Source organism: Penicillium odoratum (genome assembly GCF_028828045.1).
Source record: "Penicillium odoratum strain IBT 22623 chromosome Unknown utg000005l_segment0_segment0, whole genome shotgun sequence".
Taxonomy (NCBI): domain Eukaryota; kingdom Fungi; phylum Ascomycota; class Eurotiomycetes; order Eurotiales; family Aspergillaceae; genus Penicillium; species Penicillium odoratum.
The window spans coordinates 6,890,852-6,906,830 of NW_026643147.1; the positions used below are offsets into that span (position 1 = coordinate 6,890,852).

Here is a 15,979-nt window from a genome sequence, read left to right on the forward strand (position 1 = left end):
CTTCACAAAATTGACGGCAGGTAGGTATAAAAGAAAAAAAAATTATAAGAGTGATAAAGATAGCCCTGGCAAAGGCTTAGTATTGTAAGGCAAATCGGTAAATTGAATTACATACATTTTGCTATCTTTGAGGAGCATCTCAGTTCTGGGAGGACTATCGCAATCATTCATCTCTGATTGGATGTTAGCCAATTCTGCAGGTATTTTGGCAATAGAAGATGGTTGATTTGAGTCCATGCTGGGCGATCAAAAGCTGCTCAGTAGACTTGAGAAAAATATGCAGTATAGTAGGAAGAAAACTTGATGAAACAGGAACCGGAATTGATTTGGAAGAGCCAAGAAATATCGTCGAGAAGAGTCCAAATGTCCATCCGTAAGGTAGGATAAGTGGAAAGGGGAGAGGATTATTTTGAGAGGGCAAAAGCTCGCTCTATCTATACGACATACTCTGAAACAGACCTGACTTTACGCCGGTCCCACGTTTTGACTAGCTCATCGACTAGTCAGAAATAGGTTACCGCCGGGACTCGATATATTTTTATGTGCCAGTATTCTATTCTGAGCAGATTCCTGCCCCTATCGGTGGCTTGACCTACACCTTGTCTATGTACCTGTGTGTAGGCTGACCGTAGACGGTCTGATACGTCAACTCCTAGTATAACTGTTACCGGACCAGCACACTGGCAAGCAGACTAGGTAGCTTCAGTACGCAGAGGGGCATGCACTCCTTGGTTCCAGCCGATTTAGCAGAACTAAAGAACTATCGGGGACCAAAATACAGAGTATGCCCCACCCGGAAAGCTCGGATCCGAACAGGCCAGCGATTTAGCGCCTGCTAGTTTTTTACCATGTATCCTATCTGGATAGACTCGGCGGGTGGTTCTTGGGTAGAGATATGAGTTGGCGCCTATCAAGCTTGACGAGTTCTCAAGCAAGAGAATCTGGAGGTTGGATCTCGGTTTATCTCGGATTACAAAATCCAGTTGTTATTTTTGGGCTCTGTTCACATGTTTTAGTTCAGGTACCAAATCTTTGGCTAATCAAGTTGCGTGGCGTTCTTGGCAGAAGCTTGACCTAATCTGGCTTGCTTATGTAGGAACTACGGAGTGACACACGAACTGATCCATACGGTATTAGTGAGACTTGAGACCCACTCGAGATGTTCAAATTCAGCCCGATGCACATGTGGCAGATGCATCATGAAAATATATCTTCCATCTTTTTTTTCCTACTCTTTCCCCTCTGTACGTGGCATGATTCTCTGCAATGCAAGGTTGTGTATTTATCTTTGCTTTTCCTTTTCCTGCTACGTAAGATGTAGCTCGTCTTCTTAGGTTAAGATCCACTGTCAATAATCATGCGTTTCATTTCCTCTATATTTATCATGACAAGTCAAAAGGGAACTGGAGTGGAGCCTCGAGTGGGAAACCTGCTACTGATATGCAGCTAGAAAATGTGGAGTTGTATGCTAGCATCCTCCAGTGCTGCGGATAACTACGTAAGCAAACCCGACTTGGAACTTGGAGCCGTAAATTGGGCCCACAAAGAATTCGCTTGCTTAACTCGCTGGATTCCAAATTCATTGTAAATCACGAGTTTCAATCTGGAGTTCGTCTTGTTTGCGAGCCGTTTAGACTTGATGGGCATCGAGTCATGTCTCTACACCAAGAACACCGTCTGCAAAGTACATGGTGAAGGATTCGCAAGGTGCTCAATTGTCGGCAGTCCTGGTCCAGCTATCTGAAGTCGGAAAATGTTTCAGACTAGTTAATCAACTAGTCAAATTTTGGCCTAGAGCGTAAAGCTGCGTCTAAACTGGATAAATTTCATGGATAGAGCGACCTCTTACTCCTGGCCATTCTGTCCTTCCAAATTAATATTTCTTACTCGACATGCTGTCTTGGCTTTTCTACACATGACTCTTGTTCTACTATCTCATACAAAAGTCCTTTGACTTTCCTTCCAATACTGAATTTTTTTTTTCTAATTCACCGTGCAATCTTTGAGCATCCAACATGAACTCAAAACCGCCGTGCTCTGTCTTCGACTCCCCTGCAGAACCAGCCGAAATCCTATCGGAAATGAACAATCGCCCTAGTCTCCCCAATGGTGATGGTAGTCTATTGGTCGATAACGTTATAAAGTATGCGCCTCGAGTGCTCTGTTAACTTTGTCTATAACATAACTAACTCTATCTAGTGCCATGAAAGAGTTTTTTATCTTCATCTCGTTATGTGGGATCTTTTATGATAAACACTTTGAAGCGGATATAGATAGTCAAACTTGCCCAATGTTTATTTACTCTGCGCTCACTGTTGCGGTTTTGCAGGCTACTCAGGTGTATCGAAAGTCAAAGAAAGGAGATATCAAATAGAGAGCGTTGATTTTCAGATACTTGAATATCGAATATCATGTAGAAATATTTCATACTCAAGTGCTACTTGTGATGAACCAAGTCCATTAAATACCTGATTAATGCTTGAGCATAGTGTTGGTCATTTGTGCAAGAGGATCGTTTGTTGCATTATTCATTGCTGTCGTCGATTGCACGTATGCGGAGGCGAGTACCGGCCAAGTGGACAGATCCCCAAAACAGCGGGAGTTGCTCCACGTACCCCCTTGTTACTCTTTTTCACCCTGTCTAGCCCGATCAGGAACATACTTATATATACCCATGGCTTCAAGTTAAATAACTAAATCAAGTTCCCTATAGCCTACCCAGGTAGCTTCAAATGTACCTACCCCAGTATCTACTCTAGTACCTACCCATGTAACCACGATATACTAAATAAGTATATCGAACGTACTCACATACTACTACCTACCGCTTGCCTTACCTACTTATAGAATGAAATGAAACCTTTCACGAATATCGGTATGAAGGAGAGTGAGGCTAGAATTGCGTGTATCTTGGTGGTCACTACGTCGTAATTTGGGTATATATCCGATTCCTAATCGGGGGTCACAAATCAGATACTTTTCTTCCTTCTAGATATCGCTCCCCTCTCACACGCACCTTCCTTTTGAATTTAGCACAACATTTAAAATCACCCAAGGTGTCTTACTTACCACAGTCGTTTTGTCTCGTTTTCACCACTCATCATCTTTAGGACCCCACAATATATCCATCATCCACTACTACCGGTCAAAAATCCATCGTCAACCCATCCTGTTGATGAAACACCGCTGCAGTCATCGGAACAAGAGATACCCAGCAACCAAAACCCCGTTCATACCCGCAGCCACCTTGATGAATCCCCTATCGCTGGTAGCCCCCAAGCGTACGGCCTCGATAAAGAATGGTCAGCTCCCTACCCGTTATCTACGGATATATGGCACATACTATTCGTCACCTTATACCAACCCTGATAACATCGGTCCTCGATATGCGCCAGTTCCCCATCTTGGTACCCCGGCCATCAGGACAACAGGTGATCGAGAGCTAGGGCAAGGACAATAACTACACACCAACGACAGAGCAGAGCAAAGTGGTAGATGTATTGTGACCAACCCAATTTTCTTCTCAATCGGCAATATTAATAAATATACAGCACACAGCCACGCCATACCACCGTAGAGAAATAATTGACACCCGCAAGAAAAAACAGCTGCGGTGCCAATGGCGAGGGTGCGATCACCCTCCGTTCAACGAGAAACGGGAGATCTTGCGACATATTAGCGACCGACGTCTACTAGATGTCAAATTCCTTTGTCGTCACCTTAATTGTACCAAGGGTTACAGGTCCATGGCGCGTTTGTTAAAACATGACGAAGATGATCATTAAGACTTGGAGAACTCCTGTTGCTGATTGCTTATTTGTTGCTAATGTCTTTCGTAGAAAGGTCACCCTCTTACGGTTTGATCAGGGCCGTGGAGGTACCACGCGTACACTTTGTCGACTTGAGGGTCTTAAGCTGCGAAGTAGACCCCGGCGGAGATCTTCGGCTGATGGTAAAGTAGATGACCCTATTCAAGTAAATTGATACTAGAGGCTTTCCGCCGCGCAAGAAGCGCGCGCCTAATTAGATGTTAAACCATACCTCCTACTATATCTCCTAGTTAGTCTCCTACTTGGTATAGGAGATCGCCAATATAGGAGAACGCAGCCCATCCATAGTCATTGGAAGCCGACTCGATCGTTATATGTAGCAGACTTGCCAAGTGGTCATGTACCGGGGCCTGCTATACTAGAACATGATTCTTAGGCACAATAATCCTATCGGGATACGGTATAAGATCCTCGTAGTAAACAGGATTTTCGGTGTAGATAGATTTATCGCAGGCAGCGACGAAGGGCTTAGGGATCTTATACTCCCCGAACGAAGTATGTAGCCCATCAGGTCATCAGGTGAACGGAACACATACATGGGTTAGCAGTCACCCGACTTATGAGTAGAAATACGAGTAGCCAAATAATCCACACCCAGTCCGGCGCGTCAAGTAGACGAGTCCTTTGCACAGAACATCAGGACGCCAGCTCCAGCTATACAGTCTTGTAGACATTAGGTTATCGATTCCCATGAGGGGGTCCATTCACTCCATGCCTTCATTTCCCCTTAGATTCAAGTTCAGTCTCTGCCTGAGACCCGCATTCTCTTGCCGAAGTCTTCCTAACTCATCTTCATATTCTTCCATCGTGTCTTCACTGGCAGACCTCAACTCCTCGATGATCTGGAACACCCGCCAGAGACGCAAAACAACAACAAGAGAACCCAGTTCCTCTTCCATTCCATGGAGTGCAATTTCGATGACAAAGGCGACAACAATCACCAGTGAATCAAAGATGTGGAACCAGTTCGAAAAATAACTAGTTCATATTGTCAGAGTACTCACAGCGTGCCGAGCTTCAGGGAAGATCGAGATGACCGGGTCATAACCCAAAGCAAGGTCCAATGCTGCCAAAACAGACTCACCCTATTCCAAAGCTAAGAACCGCCACTATCAACTCCACCATGAAGAGACATGAAATCACGAGACCGGTGACGCCCAGGGCCTGCTCAGTGACTCCCCATTCTCGCTCAACGCGATGACCATTCTGCTTCAACTCGCAGATATGCAACTGGATGAGAAATTCCGAGAAACCACAGCAGACATCGATGGTGATCAGCAGAAGGACAAGGTAATGGCCCCATCGCGAAGTTAGAAAGTCGCGCGCGGACCTTCTCCACCTCGCAATGAGGGGCTCCTGCTCAGGCAGAGAAAAGGGTCGCCGGCGAATAAATCCGGAGCTGCGCTCACCGAGTAACGGTTGCAGAATAGACTCCATATTTGACTTCGAGACAATATTGTGATTTCGCCTGGATGATAATATTTCTGTGAGTTGTGAAAGGCTTCGTCAGGAGACACTCTCGGACCACCCAGCTTAGTCAGGTTCTGGCGATAACTAACTAGAGCCCGGAATTAGACAGAGTTCCCTAAACAGTTCTTTCCTACCTTAGTCTTACTTAGTGGAAGCACCTGAAGTTGCTCACGGCGCTGTTTGCTTCAGTGGGGATTTCCCTGTCAGCCAAGCTGAGTAATCCGATACCGCTCCTGGGGTCTCCTCCAAGTCTCAGACTTCGAAACTTCCTCGCGCTTCGCTTCCCTGGCCGCCATTCATTTCAATTTACAATAAGTACGCTCACTTCGGAAATTTCGACACTTCCCGAATAGATGTGCGGAGCGAAAGAAACGATACGCCCGATAAGAAGCTGCAGACACAGTATCCTTTCAGAATGGCCATGGAACATGACCTTCCACCACCATATGAGGCTCATGATGCATTTCTAAATTCAGCAATATGGGACCGCAGATTAAATCAGATTCAACCCGACATTTTCAACATCTCCTGCCCTATCTGGGGACAGATAGATCGATCCGTTATTGATTCCCACCTGGTTACCCCGGTTCTCGTCACCAAACGATATAGATGAAGATGCCATAGCCAATATGCCATGTGGTACATATAGATGGAAGGTCTCAACTTAGGCGGAGAGTCCATTCTCAGGCTCCCTATCGGTCACTTCGGGCGTTAAAACATGTCAGTTGCTCTTATCTATCTTTAGAACAAGGCCTAGACGACTTCACGTATTTAGCCCAAGTGTGGCCTCGGACGTATTGTCTTATCAGATACCGTTCAGGCGCGCTGGGTGATCTTTAGTCTAGCTCAATTCAGCCTAAGCGGGTTCAGTATCGTCTTAGCGGTGGGGCTTGAAATAGTTTCTCTGTGTAAACATGGAAGTCAATTGCTGTAGAATGAAACATGGTTGAGTGCGACAAAGGTTGAAAGAGAAAAAGAAGAAGAATAGAAAGGTCTTGTTAAAATAGCTGCAAGTGGAGAGATTCTTTTTTATACGTAGATAAAAGCTCGAGGGGAGGATTGTTGGTGGAAAGGTGCGGGCCTAGGGCATGGCAGGAGGCGGCCGCGACTGCTATGTATATCTTTAGCTCTTAATAGGTATATCGCGTAAATTATTGCTGTTCGGTGCGAAACGTTAAATTAGTCCTATCCAGTATTCTACTTCTTTCGTACCGGATTAGTCAAATGGTCAAAAGGCTCTCCAAATTCATAAATAGCGGAATAGAAAAGAAAGAGAAAAAAGTGAAGTGGAAGGAGAAGGTGAGAAGAAAAGTCTGGTGGAGGTTTCGAACGTACGTCCGAAAAGTCTGCGGTGTACCCAAGTAATAGAGGGGTAGACTATAACTGTGCCAAGTTAACTGTATCTTTTCAAGGATGACGGTTTCTCACCCTTGCTGTTTGTTCTTACCATGGTGATTTAATATCTTTTGTATCTTGTCCATTCGTATGTCTGTTCTTTGCTGATAGAAATGCCGGAGACTGCTGCCGAGATAGGACTCGCACTTTGACATCGTGCAATGTCACCTTCTGGATGTGGTGCATAGTCATTTGAAAGAACTGACTACTTTTTGTGTGTTTGGCCTCCAAATGTAATTTGTGAGCTTATTATTGCGCATGTGGTCAAATAAGCTAAGCATGCTGTATACAATGTGTAATCTCCTGTTGCAGCTTTCTGCCCGTGTCACCTGAACGTGCAAGATAAGATATGTATTCTTTTTGGGAGCATCACAAGGCTGAATTATTTACAGCACGCCATTCAATGCTGTTCATTTAGCACGCATCAAGAGTATCTCCATGAATGAAGGAAGCATTTGTCGACAAGAATACCAATTTGGCTTATCCCTGAAGCAGATCAGGTCCACATTTATGTGGTTGGTCGATTCCGGTACACATCCTCAGGACTGGAGAATTCCTCCATTTTGGTCAGCAGATAGAACACCTACCAACCAAGGAGATGATATTGCTGAGAATATTGACACAGTTGCAGAAAGTGATCGGATTACCAAAAGCTTGAGGTGACAAGACGAAGGGGTGGATACAATATGGTTGGACGTCGGAAGAGCTTATTTCAGGGATTTCGGACAAGATTATAGATCGTGGCACACATATCCGTAAGGACATACACCACCCAGGTGACACACGAAGATTTCGGCTAGAAGATCGTAAGAATCATATATTAGACGCAGATGCGACGCTCAGTACATACATTAGATCCATCATTTATCAAGAACATACATGTATACATCAAGTCAGACGTGCAGGGTATTAAATTGGAGAAAAGCACACAAGCCCACTAGAACAAAGCAGCAGCGGCAGCAGCAAAAGCCATAGCCAAAGGCGCAGCAGTAATCATAGGCTGTGCAGCATCTGAGTGAACAGTCACAGCCGCAGTAGCAGTAGCACCAGCACTGAAAGCCTGCAGACCAGCAGTAACGGTAAGGGGAGCATAGCTAACTGAATCCGCGTCAATAGTCGTGCTAGGTACATGGGTGCTATAAGCAGTAGAGACACCATTATACGAGACATCGAAGGAGATGCTCTGATCGCAAGAGACAGATTGCGAGGTGTGGGTGAATGAGCACGCAACGGTGGCGAGAACATCGGCAACACCGCCGTCAGTGTTGATCTTCTCGAAGGCCGAGAAGCTATATGTCTCCGGACCCTGGATGAGTCTCCAGGGAGTCTGGCTGTCGATTGCGCAGAGCGACTTGGCTACGCCGCTTTGGCAGCGGACGTCGTATGTTGTAGCGGTGCGGTCGATGGCGTAGACTGAAGCTGCGATGCTGGTGTACTTGGAGATGTCGACATCGGCGGTGATTGAGGCGGCGAAGTAGCTGACGACGGTTGAGCTAGCATCGGCGGCGGCAAAGGCCGCGAGAGTAGAAGCGATGAGCCAAGAGGCGCGCATGGTGTAGGAAATCTTTTTTTTTGGTAAGGGTATTGATTATTGAGTATGGAGATGAAGGGTTGATAGTGAACCGGGAGACAAATATTAAACCCAGCAGAATAGGGAGCCCATTCTATTTAAACCCTTTTTTTCAAGCCTCAAAGTCTTTTAGGCGGCGCTGTGACTAGTCAACCAGTCAGCCTCGTGTGGAAATTATCGTGCAGACAATCGGACCCTGGCCGCGCCCAAGTAACCTAATTTGGTCACTTCCTCGCTAGCCAAGGCGCTAAGAAACGCATTATGGACTGATTGGTAGATATCATCAGGCTAGTTGGTCTTAGTGTGTACAGCCCCTGGAACTACAATGTATGAAAATCCACTAAAATGGAGGTTCGGCTCGTCTCGTAACATTCGGGCAAGATCCGCGCAGTTCCCTGGTAAATTTAGAAAAGACAAACTCCATAACATCGTGCTCGGACAACTTTTCATAACCTAATGGTGCATGCCCAGATTTCCATGCGCCCAGGTAAGTCGGAAGCGAGACTAGTTATAGGATACAATTGGCTGGTTGGGGGTGCCGGTGCTCGGCTGAGATTTTCTTCCCATGCCAAGATTTAGGGCGGATTAGTGCCCCGCATCGACTCGGAAACGTGTATGTCGGCAGGACCCTGAAATGTAGGCTCAGCATCTCGTATAAGGTGATGATTCTGAGACATTTTGCGGGGGAGAATCATATCATTGGAGATAATCACGAGTAAACGCACGGAATGAGTCAGACGCCACTTGGCTGCCAATTTGCTCGGCACGGCAACCTGGGATATAATCGATGTAACGAAGTGGGCTGGGAAAGAATGTTACACCGGGCGAGAAATGGTTGAGTTCGGGGGTTCGGGATGTTAGACACATGTGCAGGAGATGAGGCTCTGACTCGGCTAAACCTTGGGCTATGTACCCGCCCAGGTACCAATACTACGTTCTAAAGTCTGGTACTAATCTAGATTGACTCCCGGAAATCACGATCAAATACCCCTATTCATCCACAATATATTAGAACCCCGTCGGAAGACCGTTCACCTTATGTTGACTTAAGTTAGTCCACATTTGATGACTCACTGATGACTCAGCTCCAAGATAATGTAAACAATCTTATCTGCCTGAAGCCCCCCGAGACAAGCCTTTGCTTATCCACAGCACTTAAATATTGTTTCAACCTGGTTGAGCCCTCCAGAGTCCACATGTATCCCTCTCCACTAGAACCCTATCGCTCTGCGCGTCTCATCTACCGCGCACCAGAAGAAAATGCAACAGACGATGCATTCTTCCATGCACTCTACTCCGACCCCTCAATCGGGTTCATGGCCTCACCCGCCCTGTTACATCCACTCAGTACCAAGGTGAAGAAGGAGATGCGAGCGGATGCCGAAACTAAAATGTTCATGGGAGTCATGATCTGCATCATCCCAGATGACCCCGCTCAGGAGCCCGAGACAATCGGTATGATCTGGTTGAAGAAGCAACCGATTCATCTCATGCATAATCGCACATACGAGTTCGGGATTGCAATTGCGGACCAGTATCAGGATAAAGGGTATGGGTCTGAGGCGATATCTTGGATGTTGGATTGGTCGTTTTTGACGGCGGGCCTACATCGCGTGGAGCTGACGGTCTATGAGTGGAATGAGAGGGCACAGAGGACGTATGAAAAACTTGGCTTTGTTAAGGAGGGACGTAGAAGGGAGTGTTTGTGGAGGGATGGGAGGTGGTGGGATTGTATTCATATGGGTATTTTGGCGCATGAGTGGAAGGCAAAGAAGGAGAATCTTGCCTAGTCCGCTGACTAAGAATTTGAAGATATTCGGTTTGAATTGATTTAATCTCCATATGAGGTTTGGCCCACTTACTCTAGAGCTTTTAAGGCGAATCATTGAATATAGATCTGTTTCCTCTTCCAGTTAGTGGATTCCTCGATAAGGTTCCCCTTGACCTTCTTATTGATCTGAAAAGTTTGGTTCCATCTTTCGATCTATAAGTCTTGGGTGATGCAAGAGTTGAGCTGAGATGAGTGTTGGGACATATCCTCAATGCCTGCATCTCATTGGATGATTGACTATCTGACCCCTGCGCTCAATTCCCTATTCTTGGACTAACCAGCATGAGCTAGACATGGATGTGCTTGTTGCCGATGAATCTCTCAATCAGCCTTCCCCAATCAGCCTACAATCTTGGAATCCCTGCAAACCCCGAGATCATGTTGGGGCGGAGAGATCGGCACGAGTAAGTGGACCAGGCGCTTGCGCGGAATTGCCGAATGAATCCACTCATTTACGCCGCTGGAGATTGTCATTGGCGCTAGATCTTTGATTTGCCCGCGGACAGGCGATTCCCGTGAGGCTACCGATGATGTAGATTCACCTCATTTGTGCACCGTGCGTGGTCCACTGCCCCATCTGTCGTCTTCTTTGATCTATCCTGGGCTAATGTAGGCCCCCATGTTATTTCATTTCATCTCTTTTCTGTTGGTCCTTTCTTTCTTTCTTTCCGTTCTCCGTGATATCGAGTTTTTATCGCCTTGAGGATCTGTCTTGCCCTTGAAATCAATTCGCAACCAAATTGCTTCGCCTTCTATTACGTATAGCCAGGGCCCCTGGGGCCTGGCTGAGTCATCTGAACTGCGTGGATTGATTGGTGAGTGAAATGATCTTGTATGAAGCTCTGCCATGCCTTCCTATTCGGGAGTGCCTTCGCCCTGTCTCTTTCCTTCTCTACAATTTAGCGTCTTTCACTTTTGCTTTCGAACACTTGACCATGCTTTACTACGTTATTTGAAAATATGTCGCTTACTCTCAATTCGCAGATCGACGCGATACACTCCAATGATTGCTCGATCGTGCTGAGTTCGAACCCTACCCCGCGGTCTTCGTCGGGGTCTGACTCCCCCTCTGAACCTGCTTCTGTTCCCATGGAGTCTTCCAGAGAACTTCCTCCACCGTCTACCTTGAATCGCTTGCCGCCAGTAATGCCCAGTTCGTTGCCCCCGCCGCCTGGGCAATGGCAGGGTCCTGAGCCCATGCAGCAATGGTTGCGGGCCAAAGCTGAGGAGGATCGTCGTGCCCAGGAGGAAGAGAAGACTCGACAGGAGACGTTGAAATTGGAGCAGCGCAGGGTTGAACAGATGATTCTGTTAGAGTCGTTGCGTGCAGGTGTACCCCCTCATATGATTCCATTGATCTTCGCGGGCATAGGTGGTGGAAGTTCCCACTGGACCGAGACAGTTCACCAGTACACGTCACACGCACAAGCAGCTCGTGGTTTCTCAGCTCCTACACGGTCTCAGCAATCATTCCCCGCCTCAGCATCCACTTCTCAGCATCCATCGATGGTTCTATCACAGTCAACTCCCGCGGAGTCCCCACGGGATATTCCTAATCTTCTGATCCCTAATATAAACCCTCATTCCTCAGCTGTGAGTGGTCTGTCAATAGGCGATAGTACTGCTATATCTTCGGGCATGGCTACCCCAGTTCCAGCTCCCTTGCCTGCTCAACCACTCCCTTTCGATACGACGCCTCGAATCCCGCCCAATCTTGCCGGTGGACATATCGCTCCACACCCATCTCAAAGCGTTCCCACTTTCTTCAGGCCACCTCAACATTCACCTATTTCTTTCCACCATTGGGTCCCTCCAGGGTCACTGACCCAGTCTCAAGCATCCAGCAAAGGTCAGGGAACAGAGCCAAGCACGCCATCCGATTCAGCATTTCAACCTCGGCTTGATTATGCTCAAAGTTCACCAGGTCGCAAGAGAAAATCACAGACAGCCCACACTCAGCTCGCTGCCCCATCTACTCGTATAGCCGAATCAGTTTCACAAGGTACTCGATCTGGCAAACATATCTCAGTTGGTGAGAAGCAAGAGAGTGGACTTCCTAACGCCACTGATGACCCTAGCCATCGTCGCGCTTCGGAACAAATCAGCCCCAGGACTCGCAGAGGAGCCACCTGGAATTTTGATCGACAACCCTCTCGCGAAAGAGAATCCCAGTCGAATCCATCCCAACAGGTTGAAATGTTGGATGCGGAGACTCTGTCGGAGCCCTCTCAAGACGCAAACACCGGCAGCAAGTCAGACGGAACGACTAAAAGCCTACCCTAGCCCATCCCTGTCATTTCTTACCATTGGCTATAGATTCTCACTTGTCTTCATAAGATACCCCTTGTCACGGACTAAGTATTTCTGCATCTGGGCCTTCTGTCCAAGGGCAACCGTTCCATGTAAAAAAGGAGGCAATTGTTATCATTTTGCTTCAGCTCTTTCTGCTTAGTGATTAAACCTCGGCACCACACGCAGGACAACATTGATCTATGTATTCTTTATCCACTAATCTCAAAGTCCTGGTGTCGCTGCAAAATAGAAGATATTCATTGATCCAAACTACATTTGCAAAATCCGGATCCCATCTCAATTTCATATCTATTTCTGATGTCTTCACCCCAGCTGTACGAGGAGTAGGTATGCAGTGCCTACACTGAGGAGTAATCAAAGACCTGCAATAAACTTCTTCACTGCTAGAAATATATACACTCGTGACAATTCATGCAACCAACCAATCCAGCACACATCGTTAACATGAAAAGTGAAAAGGGTATCGCCTTGCCACCATCACGAATAACAGCCCGAGATCAAGATAAAGACGCCGATCCACAAATGTGCATCGTTCAGAATAGAATAATGGAGAGTCGTACCGACTATACATCGCCACGATCAAATCGACTTAATACCTCAGGCGGTACGGTAGGAATATACTTCCTCGCTCGTTCACGATTCGTTCCTCCCAACCCGGCACCATAACTAATCAACATATCCGTACTCGTCGGCAAAGAAAATGGAAGAAAGAGTGTAGGATCCAGAATCACACTATTTGAATTAGGGCGGTCGTCATTTCGAGCAGCCGATACCATGCTTGAGGGGCGCGATGAAGTCGGGGATGAGGGGGTCGGGTTTGGTGTTGATATTTGTTGGTCTGAGTCTTTTGTTGGTGTTTTGGGTCGATCTGTGTCTGGGGAGATATTTGCTTTTGCTTTCTCTTTCTCCTTTTCGGATTGGATTTTTTGTTGTTCTCTGAATAGGATTTCCGGATCACGTTGCATGTCCAGAAGGAACTTCATGGCTTGTTTCGTTAGGCCTTTTTCGCCTACTTCGGGCCGATATGATTTGACGGCGTGGAGGAGCTGGATTGGGAAGAGCTGTTGGAGTTGGAGGAGGGTTGACACTAGGGATTCGTGATCGTCTCCAAGAGAGGAGAAGCATTGAAGCCATTGTAGAAGTTGGATGACGGGCGCTAGATGTCTGCGAGCGGCGTCGACGGTGGTCTCTCCGGTGCATGTCATGGATCCGTTTTCGTAATGTTCGGGTTGTCGATTGTTGGTACGTGCCCAGTCTTCCAGGGCGGAAACGTTCATGCGGATTTGCATTGCTTTTGTCCGGGCTAGGTAGCGTCGCGTACTCATGATTCTGTTGAAGATCTCGGCACCAAGCCAGTAGAGGAGTTGAGAGATGATCTGGGTGGTGATCACAGAGTGGACATCGTAGAGATCCAGCACGAAGAGGGTGGATGAGAGTAGGGATGTGACGTTTCGCGGAGAGATCTGGGCTCGTCGCCGCGGCGATGGTGGGCGGAATCGCTTGTCCGCAGGTTCAGGGGCCTCAGACTTCTTCTTGCGGAAAAGCTTCCACTCATTTTGAAAGGCAACGTCTTCCAGTCCTGGGATGGTCTCATGGTCCAGCATGGCCTCATCTAGGACTTTGTTCATTCGCCGCTCAGCGTCACGAATGATCAGGACGAAGATTTCGTTGATCAACTCTGCTAGGTGGAGCTGAAACTCCACAGTAGACTCCAGTAGCCCGGAATCTTTCTTCAGATAATGCAGCAAAAGCGTCGCGTTAGACAGCCAGAATGCTTGCATAGTCATGTCCCACTGATGGCGCTCAACCACGTCGTTGATCTTCTCCGTTGCCGAGGTGAGGAGCTCTGCCAGCAGTTCTGGACTAGCATGGTAGTGTGCATAACGTGCACTGAGAAAGAGGAGGTTCGCCGGCACAGGTTTTTGAGACGGAGACCGTTGAGGAGTCATGTTGGTGATGATGATATCCAATATGCGCTCCAGCTCATGATCCTGAAAGACAAACATCTGGTCATTGAGACACCTGTCCCAGACAAATTCCTGCTGCTCTTCTTCAAGATCATCTTCATCCGAAGGATCGAACTTCTCATCCAGCCCAAGGCTCGACAAATCTACCTCCAAATTGATCGCGCTCTCTTCCATCATCATCCGCCTCTTCATCTCATTCTCCGCAAGCTCTTCCTCAAACCGCCCATGTGCCAACCCAGCATCATAAAAATCATGCTCAATCGCACCCGGTCCAAAGCTATACCCATTCTCATGGAGATACTCCGAAATCTCACTCCCAGGCTGCGCAAAGTCAAACGCCGTCCCACCAGAAGAAGACTTGATATCGGGGGAAGCGTTATGATCCAGCAAAATCTTTGCGATAGTCTTATGCCGATTCGTCATAGCCCACATCAATGCGCTCCACTGATTCCGATCCTGTTGATCCACAAAAGCACCCGCATCAAGAAGCGCTGAGACAACATCCTGATGACCGAAACAACTCGCGTATATCAGCGGCACTGTCCCCTCCTCGTCCTTCATATTAACGTCCACGAAATTCTTCGCCGCGCCAGACAATAACTTTCTCACTCGCTCTACATCTCCGTTGCTCGCTGCCATATTGAGACTTTTCTGTAGGATATCCTTCTTCTCGGCCGTTGTCAACTTTTCGTCCTCCGCTATGCTTTCTTCGTCCGCGCCGAGGGAATCCACTTCGCGGTGCGCCGCTTGCGCCGCAAGCATCTCCATAAGCCGGGCGTCACTGTCTTCCAGATCACGTCCATATTGAGCGCGAAGATCCGTTTCCAGATCGTGCGTGTGGTCGTCCAAAGCTAAGCTGAAGGTGAGCGGTTTCGCAGCGACGGGTGTAGTAAGGAATTGAGATTGTCCTGCGCAGACACGGTATATTAGCGTAGTCCGATTTTGATCTCAATCGGCCCCGTGCTACGGCTTGGTGGGTAGATGCATCATATCCAGGCACCAGAGCTCGGACCACCTGAGGTTCTCGTGAGAGTTGCTTACCCTGCCACGCATCGTACATCTCCGTCTCCTGTTGATAAACCGGAACCGAGCGGCGATCGTCTAGTGATTTGGGAAGGTCGTCCGGGAGTTGTTTGGGTTTTTCCAGGGACACGGGGCTATGGGACTCAGTCTCGGTGTCCAGTTCCTCTGAAGCCCCGCGCCGCGGCTCGGTCGTGTCCATCGTGGCGGGGAAACACGGGGCGGGACATTAAATACGGGAAGAGTTTGATTGAGCCCCTTTGTTGCGGAAGAATGTAGGAAAGGAAAGAGAAACTCGGGTGAAGCCCTTTGGAATTGGGGTCGAGGAAGGGAAATGGGGGTTCGGGCTGAAAATGGTGTTCCGTGAGTAGATCCAACACAACTGTTTTTTGATTATGACGTGTGAATCCACTTATGCAACGACCTCACCAACTCCATATACTCGCATTTGTAGGATTGAATGCCAAGGTAGATTTGTCTATTAAGTTCGAATATTTCTGTTATTTATGAAACAAAGAAAAGGTAAAAGCGAAAGAAATATGTATGAATGCCATCCATTCCGTCCGTGATATCTCCAAGTCAA

At 47.5% G+C, this 15,979-nt stretch overlaps 6 protein-coding genes across 6 annotated transcripts; 3 read left to right on the plus strand and 3 right to left on the minus strand.

The window, feature by feature from the left end:
* Positions 1-2,015: 2,015 nt before the first annotated feature.
* Positions 2,016-2,374, plus strand: N7520_008162 (uncharacterized protein; the record flags this gene model as incomplete). The annotated part of the gene is made up of 2 exons (XM_057142096.1): positions 2,016-2,143; positions 2,200-2,374. 2 exons carry the CDS (start codon positions 2,016-2,018, stop codon positions 2,372-2,374), a joined length of 303 nt encoding a protein of 100 aa, XP_056996102.1.
* A 2,160-nt stretch (positions 2,375-4,534) lies between these two features.
* On the minus strand, positions 4,535-5,267 carry N7520_008163 (uncharacterized protein; the record flags this gene model as incomplete). Its single annotated transcript, XM_057142097.1, has 2 exons — positions 4,535-4,808; positions 4,915-5,267. The coding sequence occupies 2 exons, from the start codon at positions 5,265-5,267 to the stop codon at positions 4,535-4,537; spliced, it is 627 nt and encodes a 208-aa protein (XP_056996103.1).
* A 2,365-nt stretch (positions 5,268-7,632) lies between these two features.
* N7520_008164 (uncharacterized protein) lies at positions 7,633-8,247 on the minus strand (the record flags this gene model as incomplete). The annotated part of the gene is made up of 1 exon (XM_057142098.1): positions 7,633-8,247. The coding sequence occupies one exon, from the start codon at positions 8,245-8,247 to the stop codon at positions 7,633-7,635; it is 615 nt and encodes a 204-aa protein (XP_056996104.1).
* Positions 8,248-9,461: 1,214 nt separating this feature from the next.
* On the plus strand, positions 9,462-10,055 carry N7520_008165 (GNAT family N-acetyltransferase; the record flags this gene model as incomplete). Its single annotated transcript, XM_057142099.1, has 1 exon — positions 9,462-10,055. The coding sequence occupies one exon, from the start codon at positions 9,462-9,464 to the stop codon at positions 10,053-10,055; it is 594 nt and encodes a 197-aa protein (XP_056996105.1).
* A 1,001-nt stretch (positions 10,056-11,056) lies between these two features.
* On the plus strand, positions 11,057-12,379 carry N7520_008166 (uncharacterized protein; the record flags this gene model as incomplete). The annotated part of the gene is made up of 1 exon (XM_057142100.1): positions 11,057-12,379. The coding sequence occupies one exon, from the start codon at positions 11,057-11,059 to the stop codon at positions 12,377-12,379; it is 1,323 nt and encodes a 440-aa protein (XP_056996106.1).
* Positions 12,380-12,972: 593 nt separating this feature from the next.
* N7520_008167 (uncharacterized protein) lies at positions 12,973-15,598 on the minus strand (the record flags this gene model as incomplete). The annotated part of the gene is made up of 2 exons (XM_057142101.1): positions 12,973-15,284; positions 15,418-15,598. 2 exons carry the CDS (start codon positions 15,596-15,598, stop codon positions 12,973-12,975), a joined length of 2,493 nt encoding a protein of 830 aa, XP_056996107.1.
* Between the last annotated feature and the right edge of the window lie 381 nt (positions 15,599-15,979).